Below are 18404 nucleotides of genomic sequence, written 5' to 3'. Positions count from 1 at the left end.
TCTCACCACCGCTCCCCTCTGCTCCACTTGGACCAAAGGAAGCCTGCTTTCATCCAGGGGAGTCTAAAAATACCCAGACTCACCAACTTCAGGGGTTGGCCATCCCCTCTGGGACAGACCCACGAAGCTTTTTGCCAATATAAATGGCATTTCCTTTGGTATTTTTAAAGATCACACAATCCAAAGGAATAAGCAAACTGGACTGGGGCCTTTGGAAGCTTCCAAATGCTTTTTTAAAAAAAGAAGAAGAAAAAGAAGAAAGTTTTTTTTTTTTTTTTTTTTTTTTGTAAAGGAGGTATGAAAGGTTAGATTTCCAGACAGTTCATAAAAGGAACTAACCTAGTTTAAAAAAATATATCATACGGAAAAATAGATTGAACCTCACTAGTAATAAGCTAGAATTTCTTTTTTGCCCCCCCCCCCATATTCGGGCTCTTCTGGCAGAAAATGGGAAAGGAAAAGTGAATTTCCCTGGAAGAAACATCTGTTTCTCTCTGAGGGGGATGTGTGGGGGGGAAGGGGGGCAGAGATGGGCCCAGTCCTAGCCACCCCTCTCTCAGTGGTCTTCAGGATGCCATGCACAGAACTGTGGGTAATGGCTCAGACTCTGGGGGGTGGGGGTGGGGAGGAGACGGGGCCTGTGTGCCTGGCCATTCTCCCTGGAGTTTTCTTTCCTCTTATCCTGTCTCTGCTGCCTCTTGGCTCCATTCAGACAAACCTCAGCTCTCAACACAAAATAGACAGAAATCCCAGCATCTCCATCCATCCACCTGTCCGGCTACCCATCCAGGGGGTGCCCCTCCCCTACAGCCTCCCTCTCCACCCCCCCCCATCTTATCCGCTCAGCAGCTTGCTCACACACACATGACAGCTTTGTCCCCGTGGGTCTCCTCATCTGGTGACCGGATGGTCCAAACCTCCTAATTCCTACTATGGCTTGTCCTTCTCCAGAGGAACCCAGAGAACCTGGTGGGTCCCCACCCCACCCTCCACCCACCCCATCTGTGCCCTGGGTCAACCCAGCAGTACCCGCCTTTGGAGAAGAGAACAGAACTGGGCATCCTCCTAAGGATCCCACTCCCCACCCACACTCTGAGCCTGGCAGGGGGCAGGGGCCACCTACCCCACACAGCGGCCAGGCCGGGCTGTGTCCCAGGGCTGGACCAGCAGAACCTGTGGTGATTGGTTCAGGGGCGATCACGTGATTCCTGCTAAGCACCAACCAAGAGCCCCTTCTGGGACTTGGCCTGGCCTCCCGCCCAGTCCTCCTGGAGTCTGTGGAGTCTGACCACCCAGTTCCCAGCTGAGGAGACCCCCTGAGAAAGGGCTATCATTTGAACCTGGCAGAAGTGCCAGGGAAGACAAGAGCAGAGCTGCTGCGGGCAGGCCCAGACCCTGGATGGGTTGATAGCTTGGCATCTTTCTGGGTCTTCTTTAAGGAATTGAGATACGCAAGGCGGCCCGGCCCCTGGGGCCTGGCATCACCTGGGCCAGGAGTCCCTGGGCCTGGGGATGGTGCTGCACTGAGTTCTGTTCCTTCCTGCAGCCAGTAGGCTCCCCGGCCAGGCCCTTCACTCATCCATGGCCTCCCTGTTATCATGTAGCTAAGAGAGCAGCTCCGGGGCCTGCCTTAACCCGGGAGCTGCCCTGTCAGTTCCAGAAGCTTCTGCCGTGTGCGCGGAGCAATTAACCTATGAGCAGGGGCCAAAGCCAATTCAATCAGGGGGAGGGCTGGGAGGAGGGGAGTGGGGAGAAGGAGGGGCAAGGGGAAGGGGGAAGGGATCTGTGTCTGGCCTGTCTTGGGTTCACAGGGCAGATGTGGCACTGTGTGTGTGTCCCGCCCTCACACTATGCCCTGGTCCTGGCAGGCTCCTTCCTCACCCCTCCAGGATCCCCAAGCCCCACCCCCAGGTGATCAAGTGAGGCACCTCCCACAATCTCTACCACACCCCAGGTGTCTTTGCGCTTCTTCCCTCTGTGCATGCGCCTTGCCCACCCCCATCGCGGCCTCTGCCCAATTTGTGCAGCTCCACAGAGGGAGGAAGGCAGGCAGGCACAGGAACTTTCCCAGGAGCACAGGACAGCTAAGTGATATAGTTTCAGGTCTCCTGAGTCCCATTCATCATGGGACAAGGACAAATACATTGTTACCCAAGCAGGATGGATGGCTCCCTTCAGGAGAAACCTGTGCTAATAGGAGAGCGCTGTTGTCCCTGTGTGTGGTGGCCCAGGGCCCTCAGAGCAAACACTGGGGCATCCGCACAGGATCCAGCCCCATCCTCTCCCTGTGTGCAGCTGTGTCACACAATGAAGGTGCCACACACACACACACACACACACACACACACACACACACACACACACACACACACAGCTGTACCGTGTTGTTTAGACAATTGTGACAAGGAAAAGAAAAACAACATGTTCGGTCAAGAAGCAGCTAATTTCTCCTTTTCCTTTTTGGTTTCTGGGAGCGTCTTAATCTGTAGCCCAGGCTAGCCTTGAACTTCAGGTCTTCCCACCTCAGCCTCCAAGAGCTGGAATTGATCACTCTGCCAAGCCTCTAGAAATTCCTTTTCAGGGTACTGGTGTTTGAACACAGTGTTGTGAGCTTGCTCAGCAGACACTCCACTGGCCCTTTGCACTTGCCATTCCTACTTCTCATTCTCTTCCTTCCTTGCTTGCTTTCTTGCTTTCTTGTTTTCTTTCTTGTTCTGAGACCAGGATTCAAACTTGGCACTTAACACTGCTCGCTGGCTGGTGCTCTACCAGTTGAGCCACGCCTCCAGCCCCTGTTCCTGCTATAGATCTATTACGTTTTCCAATTGCACAAAGCTTTGGTGGGTAAGATAGTATACTTAATAACAACTTCAAAAGTGAACATTTCAGGGCACCACTAGTTCATACCTGGAATTCTAGCCATTCAGGAGGTTGAGACCCGAGGATCATGATTCAAAACCAGACCAGGCAGGAAAGTCCATAAGACTCTTATCTCCAATTAAACACAAAAAAACAAAAGGCCAGAAGTGGAGCTGTGACTCAAGCGGTAGAGCACTAGCCTTGAGTGAAAAGCTAATGAACAGTTCCCAGGTCCTTAGTTCGAACCCCAGTACCCCATACACAAAAGCCAAAATTATTAGGTTGGGTATGGTGATTCCTGCCTGCAATTCCAGCTATTTGGGAAGCAGAGATTGGGAAGATCACAGTTTGAGAGAAACCTAGACAAAAAAAAAGAAAAGAAAAAGCTATGCAGGTCTCACCTCAACCAATATGTTAAGCACGGTGGTATGTACCTGTGATTCTAGCTACAGGAGGCTGTAGGTAGGAGGATCGTAATCTGAGGTTGGCTTTGGGCAAAAACTCAAGTCACAAGGTTCTGAGTTCAAAAACCCCTCAGTCCCCACCTCCCCCCAAAAAAGGAAATAACTGTATTCATTGTGAACAATGTTTAAAAATCCACAAACTTAGGCAAAACAATTTCCCCAGCAATACACACAGATAAAACACTAGGGCAATTTCCTTCCTGTGTTACATGAGGGTGAGCTCTCCCCCCCCCCCGCCCCCCTCGAGCGGGAGCAGGCTGATCAGGCAGTTTTGCATCCTATTGGTTTCGCAAAGCATCATCTCAGGAACATTTTTATGTGTCACTTAATTACATCCCATTTTTTGCCATCATCTGTAACGATGCAATTAGTGTCCTTGTACACACACGTCTGTGTTGACAATATGAAATATTATACAGTCGTCCAAAATGAATTTGTCAAGGAATTTCTAATGATATAAAGACTCTCAGGGCTGCATTATTTATGCCAGCGAAAAAACACCCGGAGATGATATGGCTGGGCTGGGCAGTGGAGGCATGGTTGGAGGAATTTGCTATACATCATTGAGTAGAATACTCTGTGGCTTTGAAGCTTGATGATCGTGAGGAATGGAGCAATGAGATGCACTCTGAGCCTCAGTTTCCTCCTCTGGTCTCCAGAGGGGTTTTTCTAGAAGGATGTTGTGTTTCTTTTGGCAGGTGTGTGTGTGTGTGTGTGTGTGTAGGGAACCCCTAGGGCCTCCTGCTCACTAGGTCAGTGTTCTGCCCCTAAGCCCAAATGGGCCCAGCACACAGGTTACATTGCCCGAGATCGTGCTGCAGTCACTCAATAATACTATGGAAGCGGGGAGAGGAAAGAGGGCAGACAGGTCCAGGAGGACAGCAGGTCGGACCTGTACCCCACCAGCTGTTCTTGAGGTTGGGTCCTGGCTACATCCAAGCTAAATGAAACCATCAAGAGTCTGGGAGAGGCCAGGCAAGTGGCAGATGCGTCCTCCCCTCCACCTCCCCCCGATTGCAGTCACCTGTCAGGGTGACTGAGAGTCCTGCACCTACGGACGATGGAAGGAGGAGCAAACTGCTCTGGGAACTGCAGACGCGATGGAGCCACCTCCAAGCAGGGGTTGATCAGGGCCCGGGGATGGGGGAGACGGGCACTGACAGAAGGCGGGGAGGAACAGGTGCGCCTCCCCTCCCCTGCTAGGATGTGTGCAAGCTCTGCGCATGAGCGCACACCCTGCGCATGTGCACACACACACACACTGCGCATGCGCACATCCCCTATACATGTGCACAGTAATCATGTGTGCAAGCACACTCCGTGCATGAGTACATGCCCTGCGCATGCCCACGGCCCGGCACCCGCCCTCTGCGCATGCGCATGGCCCTGCACTGACCATCTGCGCATGCGCACGGCCCTGTATCCGCCTTCTGCGCATGTGCACGGCCCTGCATCCGCCTTCTGCGCATGCGCACAGCCCCGCACCCGCCCTCTGAGCATGCGCACGGCCCTGCACCGGCCCTGGGCGCGTCTTTTGCACCTGTGCACCCTGCACATCGGTTTGGAAAAGTCCCGGCAACCAGGGAGGGAGGGGGGCTGCGTGGCCGAGGGAATGCGGTGACTTGCGGGGAGGGAGGGGAGAGTTTGTCCGATGTCCTTTTGTAATTACAGGGACTGTACGAGCGCAGGGAAGCCCCCACAGGACCCCACAGGAAGAGTGAGCTGGGATAGGGCACCCGCGGTCGCCCCTGCAATCCCAGCTACTCAGGAGGCTGAGATCTGAGCCTCGCGGTTCCAAGCCCGCCCTGGCAGGAAAGTCTGGACACATTCTAGAAAGAACCTGAGCTGGAACTTTAAAGACATACAAATTAAGCCATCTTCCCTTTGCCTGCCAAATTAGATACAAAGTTGACATCAGGTCTTCCTTAGGGGACAGAAAACACAACCCAAACAAGCTGCAGCAGCCAGATAATCCGTCCAGCTGAGAGTGTGGAGGAAGAAGATTCAGGCGCAGCTGGATCCAGGATTCAGGCCTTCCCTTTACTCTTGGGGTTTGAGTCTCAGGCGCTACACTGTGGTAAGAACATGGCTGAAAGCTAAGAGGGCCCTCAGAGAGCAAGAGACCCTTGGTTTAGAGCAAATCCAACTTCCTGCCGTATTCAGATCCACTGGGCACAGTCCCTATTTTGTGTGTATTTGGTTCTGGTTTTAGGTTTTGGTTTTTGGTTTTTTGTCGGTCATGGGGCTTGAACTCTGGGCCTGGGCGCTGTCCCTCAGCTCTTCAGCTCAAGGCCAAGCGCTCTACCACTTGAGCCACAGCACCACTTCCGGTTTTCTGGTGGTTTATTGGAGAGAAGAATTTCAAGGGAAAGTTAGAATGTGTTTGTGACTTTAACTAAGCTCATCACTATCCCACAATACTGTGACATTTGGGAAATTATGTAATCACTTAATCACAATAAAGAATTTGAAAAGAGGGTTGGGAAGGTGGCTCAGTGGTAGAGCGCTTGCCTTGCATGCCTGAGGCCCTGGGTTCGATTCCTCAGCACTACATAAGCAAAAAGAAAAAAAGCCGGAAGTGGCGCTGTGGCTCAAGTGGTAGAGCGCTAGCCTTGGGCTGAAGAGTTCAGAGTTCAGGCCCCACGACCAGACTCAAAAAACAAACAAACAAAAAAGAATTTGAAAAGAAGAAAAAAAAAAAGTTTCATAGCTTTTCCTGCCCAGGCTGGCTTTGAACTGTAATCCTCAGATCTCAGCCTCCTGAGTAGCTAGGATTACAGGCATGAACCCCTGGTGCCTGGCTTGGTTTAAGTTTTCAGGCAGGCCTGCCTTGGCTTCCCAAGCATTAGAATCACAAACATGGCTGCCATGAGTCCTGCCCACCAGGCCTGGCCACTTCCTCCTCCCCCTTTTCCTTTGCATCTCATTACCTGGGGATCCCTGTCAGCCAATCACATAATGAAAGAGGACTGGGATGCTTGGATTGGCAGAGGCCTGGCCTGAGCAACACTCAGCGAAAACTGGTGTGTGGTCATCAGAAGAAATGAAGTTCACATGGTAGGAGAAGGTTCGAAGAAAGAAAGAAAACAACAACGAAAAGCCTTTGTAAAGCAGAAAGCCCTGCTGGCTACTCTAACCGGCTGGACATTTTTATTCTTGGCTCAGCACTCCAAGCAGTTCAGCCATCAGACTTAAAGTACCACCTGGCACTGTAGGAGATGCCTCAGGGATCAAGCAGCTTGGAGATGAATGCTTCCCTGGCTCCATTCCTTTACCCAGGGCAGACATTGTGAATCGATCACAGCACTCCTTCCGTGCCCCCCACACACACACACACACAAAGCCCAAGAGACATCCTGACAGGCACTACCAATTGAATAGAAAAAGGATGAAGCGTCAATCCGTGTTTTCTTTCGAATGATTCTAATTCCATCACCCGCCAGAGCAGGGACCAGGGTGGGTTGGAACAAGTTGTCAGAGGTGCTGTCCTCAGACTCTCCCTCACCCCTGTTGGTATGTCATTTGATGTCACATGCAGGAATGAGTTGGGAGCACCGGTTCTAGGTTGGGGGGGGGAGGGAGAGGGGCTGGGGACAGCGCTCCCTCACTACTGCTAGAATAAAGTCCAAACTCCCCGCTGAGGCCTTCAAGCCTGCCCATCCCTCACACCCCACCTTCCTCTCCTCCTCTGTCTCCTACCCCCTCACCTTCTGTGCTCAACCTGTGGCTCAACACAGCCCCAGCTCAATCCTATGTCAGAGCCTTTGCGTGATTTCCTGGAGGCCTGTGTCTGGGACACAGGCCAGCAGGTGACATCTTCTCCAGCCTTGCGGTGACAGACCACCCAGCAGAAAGGGCAGGAAGTGTCACAGAGCAACTGGACCGCCCACAGCCAATGCCTGACACCCCCCCCCCCCCCGTGAGGGAGATGAGGCCCTGTGACTGGCCAGGCCTGGACCCTGCGCCCGCCCCACTCAGACAGACGTGGAGAGGAGAGAGTGCACTGGGAGGGAGGGGAAGGCCCCCGCCCCTCCCTTCCCCTCCCCCGCACTGCATTCTGGGCCACACAGGAGAGACCCTGATGCCTGGTTCACCATAGAAGGAGCAGAAGAGGTGAGATGTTTACAAACTTCTCACTCTTTTTTGTCTTTTGTTTTTATTTGTGCTATCCTGAGGCTTGAACTCGTGACCTGGATACTGTCTCCTAGCTTTTTTTTTTCTCTCAAGACTGGTGCTCTACTGCTTGAGCCATACCTCCACCTCTATTTTTTTGGTCCATCATGGGGCTTGAACTCTGGGCCTAGGCACCTTCCCTGAGCTCTTCAGTTCAAGGCTAGCGCTCTACCACTTTGAGCCACAGCGCCACTGCTGGTTATCTGGTGGTTAATTGGAGTTAAGAGTGTCATGGATTTCCTTCCCTGGCTGGCTTTGAACCGTGACCCTCAGATCTCAGCCTCCTGAGTAGCTAGGATGACAGGCGTGAGCCAGGGGCACTCAGCAACTTTATTATTTTTTTTTAAGTGGTTCATTGGAGATAAAGAGTCTCACGGATTTTCCTACGTGGCATGGCCTCGAACTATCATCCTCAGATCTCAGCCTCCTGATTTCTTCTTCATGATGCTCCTGCTCACAGACTTGTATTTGAGACACACTTCAGACCTGGCGTTCTGTAGACATCGTCTATGGTTCATACAGCCACTGAGATTTAAGATGACAACCCAAAGCCTCTCCGGTCTTCCTCTCAGCCACAGGGAATAGCCACAACTCGCTGCCAGTTCTAGACCATTCTCATGTAGCCCTGTATGGCAAGTTAGCAAAGTCTGCTGTGGCAGCAGAAGAGACATCCAGATTTGTTTTCTAGGTGCTGACCCTCACTGTGTAGTTGTTTTGTTTTTTTGGCGTGTGTGTGTGTGTGTGTGTGTGTGTGTGTGTGTGTGTGTGTGTGTGTGTGTGTGTGTGTGTGTGTGTGTGTGTGTGTCTTCCCTTGGACTTTAGCACAGCTGCCTGAAACAACCATCCCGCCTGCACCTGAGCTGTCACCATGCCCGGCTGACTTAATTAAAGTGAGTGGAATTACCAAGTCATTATTTTCAAGGAAGAAAAAAGCTCCGCTGTTCCCTCCCAGGAGCCGCTGTGCCAGGCTGGTGTCCATCCCCACTGCCCTCCTGCCTGACTCCTCTTTCTTCTAGGATCTTCTCTGATATTGCGAAAGGGAAGTGAGTTTTATTTTTTTTGTTTCTTTGCTGAGAAGCAGAAAAAAAAAGCAGAGCAGCCTGCGGGAGCATGGGCCTCGGCCACTCACGCCGCGCCACGCGGGGATGCTGCCGTTCATCCCCGCACGCGCCCATCACCCTCGCAGCCAGCCGCCCGCGGGGGCCGCGTGATCCACTGAAAGGCCCCAGGGGGAGCTGTAATTAAATCCCAGAAGATTGCCAGTGCTCCCGCTGGTGAGAGAGAAAACAGCCAGGCACAGCAGGCCTGTCCAGACAGAGACAGCCCGGTATGGACAGAGGCGGCTCGGGCTACAAGCAACACGCAGAGATGGGGCGATGTTTAATCAGGAGGAATGACAGAGAAGGGAGGGGGTCAGAAGGGAGCAGGTGGTTTCTGTCCAGACCCAGGCTGAGAAGAGCTAGAAATGTTTATACTCTAGCAGATGGAGAGTAAAAAAGCCCACGTCCCTGGTCAGGCTGAAATTCTACAACCCCTCCATCTACATGGTACACACGTAGGCCTGTACCCAGAGCCGCATGCAGATGCGGGTTCAAAGCCCACATCCGACCTTCCTGCTGCACTGCAGGGTGAGCTGATATTAACACACAAGATGCCTGTGTGCCTCTTACCTAGCTTCAGTCTCCATGCCTCCCCCTAAGTTCCCCCGCACCCGCCTGCCCTAATCTAGGGCTTGGTTCAGCACCATGGTCAGCGCATCAGAATAGATCATGGATGCATGGTGAATGGGTAGGTGGATGAATGGATGGATGGTGGATGAAGGATGAATGAGTAGATGGAGGATGGATGGATGGATGGTGGATGACATCAGGATGGAGAGATAATGGATAAATGGATGGATGGTGGAGGGGTAGATAGGTTGATGGACAGATGGATGGATAGTGGATGTTGGATGGTGGATGGATCTGATGGATGGGTGGACAGATGGATGGCTGATGGATAAATGGATAGATTGATAAATGGATGACTGGATGGACAGATGGATGGACGATGGGTGGACTGACAGATGGGCGGATGATGGATGGATGAACAGACAAACAAACCATGGTGTGCATGCACCATGGAACATTCTTCGGCCTTCGGAGGGGAATTCTATTCTGACATGTGCTGCAGCTTTGAAGACACAAAGGGCCACGTACGGATGGCTCCAGTGTGGTGAGGGCCCTTCCACCATCAAGTTCACAGACACTGGGCGGGGTTGGAGGGGGGTGCAGGGGGGAGAGGGCCTCGGGAGGTGGGAAGCAGGGCCACTGATTTGCAGTGTGGGGCGCGTGATGCGTGAGCAGGAGACAGGGTAGAAGGACGCTGGGCTCTGTGCTCCCAGCCCGCCAAGATGCTAACTTGTACAGGAGCGTTAGCTTGCTACAATTAAAAGTGAAGAACTCCTGTTGACGGATTCGGAGACAGACACAGCGTGGGAGAATTCAGCAAGCCACAGAGGCTGACCAAGGATGAGAGGAAATTACAAACCTCCTATAAATCAATAAGAGAAACTAAACGACAGATAATCTAATGGAAACAGCCAAAAGATACAAACAAGCGTTCTGTGCAAGCCGGCCTCCGAATCGCAGGAACGCGGAAGGAAGCGCTCTCTCATTGCTAACCGGGAGAAGATAATTGAAAACCACCATGAGATGCTATCCCTCACCCGCCAGATTGGCTCCATTGATAAATCTCACCGTGGTAAGCGTTGTCCCGGGAGAGATGGGAATTCATACCCTATTCAAAGAGGTACAAATGGGCAGGGTCACCAGGGACCAGGGGTCACACCTGTCATCCTAGCTACTCAGAAAGCTGAGATCTAAAGATTGAAGTTCGAAGCTAGCCTGGGCAGGAGAGCCCATGAGACTCCAATTAACCAGCAAAAAAAAAAAAAAAAAAAAAAAAAAAAAAAAAGCCAGAACTGGAACTGTGGCTCAATTTCAGTTCTCTGGGGGTTTATTGGAGATAGGAGTCTCACGGTCTCTCCTGCCCGGGCTGGCTTTGAACCGTGATCCTCAGATCTCAGCCTCCTGAGTAGCTAGGATTACAGGCGTGAGCCTCCAGGGCCCGGCTTATTGTCTGCTTTGAACCCTGCCTCTGTATTCCTGACCCCCTCACACCATTTCTCAGAGTGGACCCTGCCCAACCCCCCCACAAGTCACATCCCCACCCGTGGCACCGCTGTTTGTCACCGAGAAACGTGGCAGCCCCACGGAGCCACGGAGGATGTACAAATCTCCCCTGTGTACGCTCGGCCACGCCTGCTCGCCACGCAGGAGCTGCACCCCTGCTCTTGCGCGCCAAAGCGGGGGTTAGATGACGTTTGTCGAGAGAGTGAGGATGGCTAATTACCTGGAAAGATAATCTTGAATAATTGGAATTAGAGCCACTAAAGCAATTATTAGACGTCGTGATCTCTGGGAGCCATCTTCCGCTGGGCTTAGGAGCTTAATAAGAGCATATAATTAGAAGAGCTCAGAACGTCTGAGAAAAGGTGGGGGGGCGGGGATTGGGGGGGGACACAGAATCGGTACCCCAGGGTCACTGAGGCCTGGGGTGACTGGGAGACAGGGGGGTGCGGAAGGGGTGAGTGAACTGCAGCTGGGGGAGCTTGAACCAGCTTTGCCCTCACTTTGCTGTGTGACCTGGGGTAAAACGCCCAATGCCTCTGAACTTACCCCTCCCTCCCATCCTTCAGTCACTCAGCAAACGCCCAGCACTGAGATCGTTCATCCCCTCCCTGTATTTGAGGATGGCCAAGACTCCAAGGGGCAGCACGTGTCGGTCAGGAGGAAGGCCGGGGCCTGGGGCTCACATCGGGGACTACAGGAGTAAGTAGGAGAGTCGGACAAGAGCGAGATGGCGGCCAGCTAGGAATGCACGCCGCGGCCTCCTGCAGGCCTGGAAGCCCTGGGAGGGCTTGAAGCCGAGGCTTTGCTGTCACCAGGTTTTTTCCTTTCAGAACGAGAATTTAGAATTCAGTGTGGGAACGAGCGCGCCTTCCCTTTTTAATGAACTGTAACACACAGACAGAAAAAGTGCATAAATTGGGTTTCATATTTCATCGCTGATCAGGGCCCGGTCGGCAGCAGGAACCGGGGCGGCCGCTGGTCCCTCTCGGCTCCCCTCCCTCGGGGGGGCCACCGGCACCCCAACTCTGGTGCCACGGATTCCCACAGGCAAGGCGTGAGCCCGGCGTGTGGCCTGTGCCACGGAGACAGCAGGCCACGTGGGGGAGGGGAAGACCTGGGCCTCCACCCACGCAGCTGAGGGTCCAGGGCCTGGGGTCTCCGGGAGGAAGCGTCCCTCGGGCAGCCAGGGACAGGACCTGAGGTCAGGAGAGACACAGAAGCTCCGGGAAGTCCACAATGGCCCTGAACACGGAGGCCGAGCCAAACCACGCTGTCCGCTCTCCTTCTACACCCTCCGTGACCGGCCAAGGGAGGAAGGAGAAAGGCATCGATTCAGTGGGCATGGTGGCACCCGCCTGTAATCCCAGCTACTTGGGAAGCAGAGAGCTGGAGGAGCACAGTCTAAGGATGGACTGATAAGATCTGGAAAAAAACTAATAATAACTGAAGCAAAAAAAAGGGCCAGGGAGGTAGTTCATGCGATAGAGGGCTAGCCTAGCAGGGGTGATGGACTTAGTTCAAACTCTAATACCACCAGAGAGAGAGAGAGAGAGAGAGAGAGAGAGAGAATGTGCAAGCACGCATGCGCCTCTGGCTTCTGCCTGTCCCCCTCTCTTACGGCTAAGGGAGGCCACATGGTGAGATCTGAGGAAGGACCTACAACCGTTGCCCTTCCTGCTAAGCTCATCCTCTACCCAGCTGCCTGGGACACAGACGCAATGGCTGGCACTCCAGCGACTGCCTTAGACTGTGAAGATGAAGATCACGGGGATTGGGGAGGGGAGTACGCGGGGAATACACCATGGAGCAGCAGGAATCTGTGCTAGGGAGCCACCCTGAATTACCTGCGTTCAGACTGCAATGAAGACAATAGACACATTAACCGCGGTTGCTATTTATTCTTTGCAGCCCAGCGTGATCCTAAATTGCCATTGCCACCACTCAAGTTGTCAGATCCCCCAAGTGGCTGCCTAGGATCGGCCCAGGCCCAGGGATGAACCGAGCCCAGCAGGGAGACCCCCATGGACGACGGCAGCCACTCAGACTGGACAGCTGGCCATGGTCCCCGCCCCCCCCCCCGCCCCTGGCCAGGGGCACAGAACCCTCCCAGGGCCCAGGCATGGGGTAGCCTGGACATTAGGAGAAGGTGAGGTTCTGGGGCTGTCCCCACATCAGGGGACACTCCCCGCCTCGCTGTACCCTGGAGAGACACCAACCCAGCACCTGGCTGCTGGCCCACAGCCCCGACACCACGCCAGATGGGTGAAGGTCGCACTCACCTTTCTCGGACGCCGGGGCCAGGTCGATGAAGCTGCGGCAGGTCTCGCCTTGGAATAGAAAAAGAGGGAGTTTCAGAAGGAGCGACCGACAGACTGCAAGCACGCATGCACCTTTGGCCTGTTCCCTGCAGACACCCCCCCCGCCCCTGCCAGGACCCCTGCAGCAGGACCCCAAGGCCAGCCCCGGGGTGGGGGGCACCAGGGAAACCACAGCTGTGCATGTGGGAGATGAGACGCCCGTCGCTCCCCTAACTCTCCTTCCCCGCCCCCCAGGATGCTGCCCACTGGCTCCTTTACAAGAAGCCTCCCTGCCCCCCCCCACACCCACTCTCAGTGAGTTGATAGATTTAATTACGGAGGTTTATTCGGGATATACAATGAAAGCCGGGCACCTGGGTGAATGGAGGGGAGGGGTCCTGGAGCTCACCCCAGTTAGGGATCCTCCACCCAGGAAATTCAGGCCCTGCACACAGACACTTAGCGAATGTATTGGATCTAAATACCAGTATAAAGTGTTTGGGTCTTGGTTCCCAGCTGGGAACAAGATTCTTTTCTTTTCTTTTCTTTTCTTTTCTTTTCTTTTCTTTTCTTTCCTTTCCTTTCCTTCCCTTTCCTTCCCTTTCCTTTTCTTTTCTTTTCTTTCTGTTCTTTTGGTGCCAGTCGGTCCTGGGGCCTGAACTCAGGGCCGGGACACTGGTCCTGAACACGTCTTTGCTCAAGACTCTGGCACTCGATCAATGGGAGCCACGCCTCCACTTCTTGGCTTTTTAAATTGTTTTTTTTTTTTTTTTTTTTTTTTTTACTGGGGTTAATTGAGAGAAGAGTCTCAGACTTCCTCCCACAGCTGGCTTTCAACCTTGATCTTCAGATCTCCTCCTGAGTAGCCAGGCTGACAGGAGTGAGTAATTGGTGCCTGGCTGGGAAGAAAAGTCTTGCTGAGCCCCACGTCTCACCTTCCCATGGGGAAAGAGCTGTTTGGTCATCCATGGGAGTCGTACTGTCCCCCTTTACCCTGCAGGGCCTTCCCCTGGAGGCCTCTAAACCTCCCCTCAGGGTTCAGGGCCTCTCTGGGGACCACCCTCCCTGGGAGGGCTCTGGGCTACCTCCTGTTCCCTTGCGAGTCCCAAAAGGTCAAACCGAGTCCATCTCGGGTGTACAGTGGAATCGCCCTCCGGACCAGCCAGAAGCATGGCTCAGGTACCTGGCTTAGCAGCCGTCGAGCCCTGAGTTCAAATCTTAGTACTGAAGAAAGAAATCACTCTTACTATCTGGGAACCGGTGGCTCCCGCCTGTAATCCTAGCTACTCGGGAGGCTGAGATCTGAGGGTTCAAAGCCAGCCTGTGTAGCAAAGTCCAAGATTAACCACCCAAATGCCAGAAGTAGAGCTGTGGCTCAAGCGGTAGAATGGTACCAGTGCAGAAGAAAGAGAGGAAGGAAGAAAAGAGAGAGAGAGAGAGAGAGAGAGAGAGAGAGAGAGAGAGAGAGAGAGAGAGAGAGAGAAAGGAAGGAAGGAAGGAAGGAAGGAAGGAAGGAAGGAAGGAGGGAAATGGGAGGGAGGGAAGGAGGGAGAGAGGGAGGGAGGGAGGGAAGGAAAGAAGGAGCAAAGGAAAGAAGAATCTTATTCCCAGGTAGGGTTCCCACATTCCCCATAGAGAGAAGAACGAAGGAGAAATGCTGCGTTCTCCCAGACATTCTGGAAACTTCATAAGCCCCTCAGGCTGGAAGCAGTCCTGGTTGGGTGGAGGCTGGCGTTCTTACTGTCCGGCCAGTGCCCTGGGATCTGGAGCAGTGGAGATTGGAGAAATGCATGCTGGGAGAGAGGAGAGTGTGTGCCCTCCCCCCTCCAGAAGCTCCTCAGCACCCCCCACCCCCACCGTGGGCCCGGCCTCCACTCAAGGCCACAAGGTCACGGACTACAAGGAGAGCGGCTTCCTGGCCTGCAGGGCGCGCGCGGCCCCGGGGCTGGCGTCTGTGTGGATGGATCTGAGCCGACGCGGATGCCATCTGGGCCGGCCAGGGCCTGACAAGAAGCAGATGGCGGCATCCCAGGGGCTGACGGGTGGGTCTTTATAGACGTGTAGACGGGACAAGGATGGGCAGCCACCAGGGCCATATCACACCGGCCTGTAGGGCCAGGGCAGGGGCAGGAGGCTGCCCCTGATTATTGGGGGAATCCTCTAATAGGTGCTGGAACATCTTCGCCATGGGCTGTGGTTATAGGTAATTATGTGGGGCTGGAGCCTTAGCTACAGAGTCACAGCACAGACCAGCAGCACGCTCCCCGCCCCATACACACACACCAGCCCCCTGTAATCCCAGCTCACACCTGTAATCCCAGCAACTCAGGAGGCTGAGAGTTGAGGATCACAGATCGAAGGCAGCCCAGGAGAGAAAGTCCATGAGACGCCTCTCTCCAGTGAACCACCACCACGAAAGCCAGAAGCGGAGCTGTGGCTCAATGGGGCAGAGCACCAGCCTTGAGTGAAAAAGCCAAGCAGGAGCTCAAGGCCGTGAGTTCAAGCCTCAGTACTGGCACAAAAATGCAAACATACAGCAATGAAAGCCAAGCACAGTAATACAAGTGTATGAATACAGCCTTTCTGTCTTGTATCTGAGAGATAGCTCCACCCCTGCCCCGCCCCCCAGGCACTGAGCCGGGACGGCAGGAATGAGGGACCGATCTCATCTTGGGTGAGAAACACAGGCGACCGTATTTCATGAGGCCACTCAGCACGGCTCACAATTTAAAACTTCGGTGTCAAGTGGTTTATTTCTGGAACCTTCGGTGTTGTGTGTTTGACCACGGCAAACCACGGCCCCGCCGGTGATTGAAATGGGAAAGAGTTCTGAGAATGCCCCCCCTTCCCCAACCCGGGATCCTCACCCACACCCCAGATGAGAGATGCACACAACCCTTCTTCCAAGACCGAGACGTGATTCTGTCGCCTCAGCCTGAGTGGGTAGAGGGGACCTGGCACAGTGCAGGCACCATGGAGGAAGGTGACCCGTGGCAGAGGCCGGGAGCTGGCCCGAGACGTGGGGGACGCTGTGTGTTGGCCACGCTGCTCCTGGCGCAGACACCGAGGTGCTCGGGGCTTTGTTGGCAGTAGAGCCCGGACGGTGAGAGGAAGGGACACGGGGTGCCACAGCATCATTGGCTGAGCCCCATATCCGGGGTCTGAGGAGCGTGACTTAGTTCCACGCCGCGGCAGATGGTGACGCCGAGGCTGGGGAAGGAGGCTGGGGAGGGAGGGAGGCAGGAGACGGAGGACAGAGGGGGTTTTCAAAAGCCAGGCAGAGTCTGACAACCTTGGCTGACGTTGGCTCAGCGCCTGCCCCCGGCCCAGCCTCTCTAAGTACTTCACAACTTACCCAGGGCTGAATTTGCCAACCTTCACGGCTGCACTCCCATCCTACAGATCGAGAAACAGAGGCCCGAGACCATCCAGTCACCCACACAGCTAAGTGGCAGAGGCAGGGTTCAGACCAAAATGGTGGGCACGGATCTTTATTCGGATCACTCCTCTGTTCGGCACTTAGCAGAGTTAGCATGCTGAAGACAGCAACAAAAGCACCCTCTGGCAGACACAGTAGTTCACATCTGTAATCCCAGCCCATGAGGAAGTAGCAGTCCAGAAGATGTCTTATTTGAAGACAGTGTGGGGTGGGAGAGGGGGAAGGTAACAAGAACCTCATTTCAAATAGACTAGGCCCGGAGGGATGGTGCATACCTGTCATCCAGCTACGTGGGAGGCATAAAATTGGAGGTTCCCCGTTTGAGGCCAATGCCAGGCAAATAGATGAAAAATTACAGAAGCCAAATGGTCCGGTGGTGTGGCCCAAGGAGCAGAGCACCTGCCTAGCAAGCATGCGGTTCTGAGTTCAAACCCCAGTACTGCCAAGATAAAAAGTCACAAAGAAGAGTCAAGGCCTTGCCTTGTCTCTCTGCTCTGCCCTCCTCCAGCCCAGCCAGAGAAGGCGTGCGAACCTTCTCCCCTGCCAGCCCATCTCCCGTGAAGATCTGCTCGCAGCCCGGGCTGGCGGAGTCTTGGCAAGCTGGTCTCCGGAATTCTCCAGAGGCCTCTGCCAGTTCAACTGACAGAGCGGCAGATGGCCCGCACTTATCTGCTGATGATATTTTGATTTATTTATCTCCTACAGATGGTCCAAGGCCTTGGTTTCTGGCAGCAGGCTCGGCGTGCGGGTCAGCTTTCTGGGGATGATGGCTTCTACAAGTGGATGAAGAACTGATGACGTGAAGATCCTGCCCGGCAGAGTGACCGGTGCCACCTCCACCGACCCCACGGATTGATACACCCGTGGGTAAATCGAAGTGATAGATTTGTTCAACAGGATTTCAAAGCGGAAGAGGGCCAAAAGCCTGAGATGACCGTCCGCAGGAGTTACACGGAAAGAGCTTTGAATTCACACGATCCTGAGTTCGAGTCCCAGCGGTGCCATTTACGAGCGCTGTGGCTCAGACGGGAATCGGGGTGACTGAGTGCTAGAAAGTGGCTTGCCTGAGCCAGAGTCACATCTCCCAGGATGCCCTGGGTCCAGGAGGAGTCGCGTGATTAGCTCTTGCTCGTGTGAGTGGCATGTGGCACTTCCTGGGGAGGGCTCTTAGGGAGAGGAAGGGCCCCTGCCTTCTCTTTTATCTTCTTTCTGGGTGCAAAGCTCCAAGGCCCTGGGCAACGGCCGAGCCACGCTGACCCCAAATCACTGGTCCCCAAACCTCTCTGTGGGAGAGAATAGCCACCTGCCACGGACGCACTATGAGTGCTGTCATCGGGACTGTTTGTTACAGCAGCAGACACTGGCTTATACATGCAGAGGCAAGCTGGAGTGGGGGGACCCGGGGAAGGATTTGTGTGTGAAGGGCTGAGTACCCGATATGGGCCTTCGCCATCATCACGATCAGCATCTTTTCAGGGACTCTTGATGAATAAAGGACAGCGTGCTTTTGTTTTGGTTTTGAATATGACCCATATGTTGGGTAAAGCCAAGGCAATCTTGTGCCTTGATCCTGTAATTCTATTTGTCTCTGCCTTTGATTCTCATAAATCCTCCCTGGCCCGTCCCAACCTCACCCCCTCCCCCCAAATACGTGATTTGAAGACGTTAAGAAGAGAGAGGAACTCCAGGAGCCAGGCGGGCGCTCTACCGCTTGAGCCACACCACCAGTCACTCCTTTGGCCTTCAGTTCTTTTTCAGATAGGATCTTATATATACTGGCCTGCACTCAGCCTCAAACTGTGGTCCTCCTACCAGTGCCTCGGGTTACAGCTGGGATGCTAGGCAGGCACCACCATCCCTGGCTTAGCTGAGAGGGGGTGGTTGTTCTGAGATGTGATATCAACCGAAAGTGGACACCCACAGCCCTAGTCTGGAAGACTCAAAGGGGGACGAAGGCAGGTTCCCCATCCACGAGCCTGTAACAGCTACATGGTTGTGA

The 18404-nt window shown here is 54.0% G+C and overlaps 1 protein-coding gene across 3 annotated transcripts in view; it reads right to left on the bottom strand.

Annotated features, from left to right (window-relative positions):
- Gsg1l (GSG1 like) overlaps positions 1-18404 on the bottom strand; it is a 92313-nt gene that overhangs the window by 38037 nt on the left and 35872 nt on the right. For 2 of the 3 annotated variants that reach the window (XM_070004282.1, XM_070004283.1), the window contains exon 2: positions 12949-12996. In XM_070004282.1, coding sequence (XP_069860383.1) covers positions 12949-12996 — 48 coding nt within the window. Of the gene's footprint in view, positions 1-12948; positions 12997-16680; positions 16845-16937; positions 17508-18404 lie in introns of those variants that run through there. The other variant, XM_070004284.1, reaches the window with a different exon arrangement.

The sequence above is a fragment of the Dipodomys merriami genome, unplaced genomic scaffold (genome assembly GCF_024711535.1).
Source record: "Dipodomys merriami isolate MVZ:Mamm:240054 unplaced genomic scaffold, mDipMer1.0.p SCAF_62, whole genome shotgun sequence".
Taxonomy (NCBI): Eukaryota; Metazoa; Chordata; class Mammalia; order Rodentia; family Heteromyidae; genus Dipodomys; species Dipodomys merriami.
Note: the sequence above shows the minus strand (reverse complement) of the source record. Positions and strands in the feature narration are given on the sequence as shown.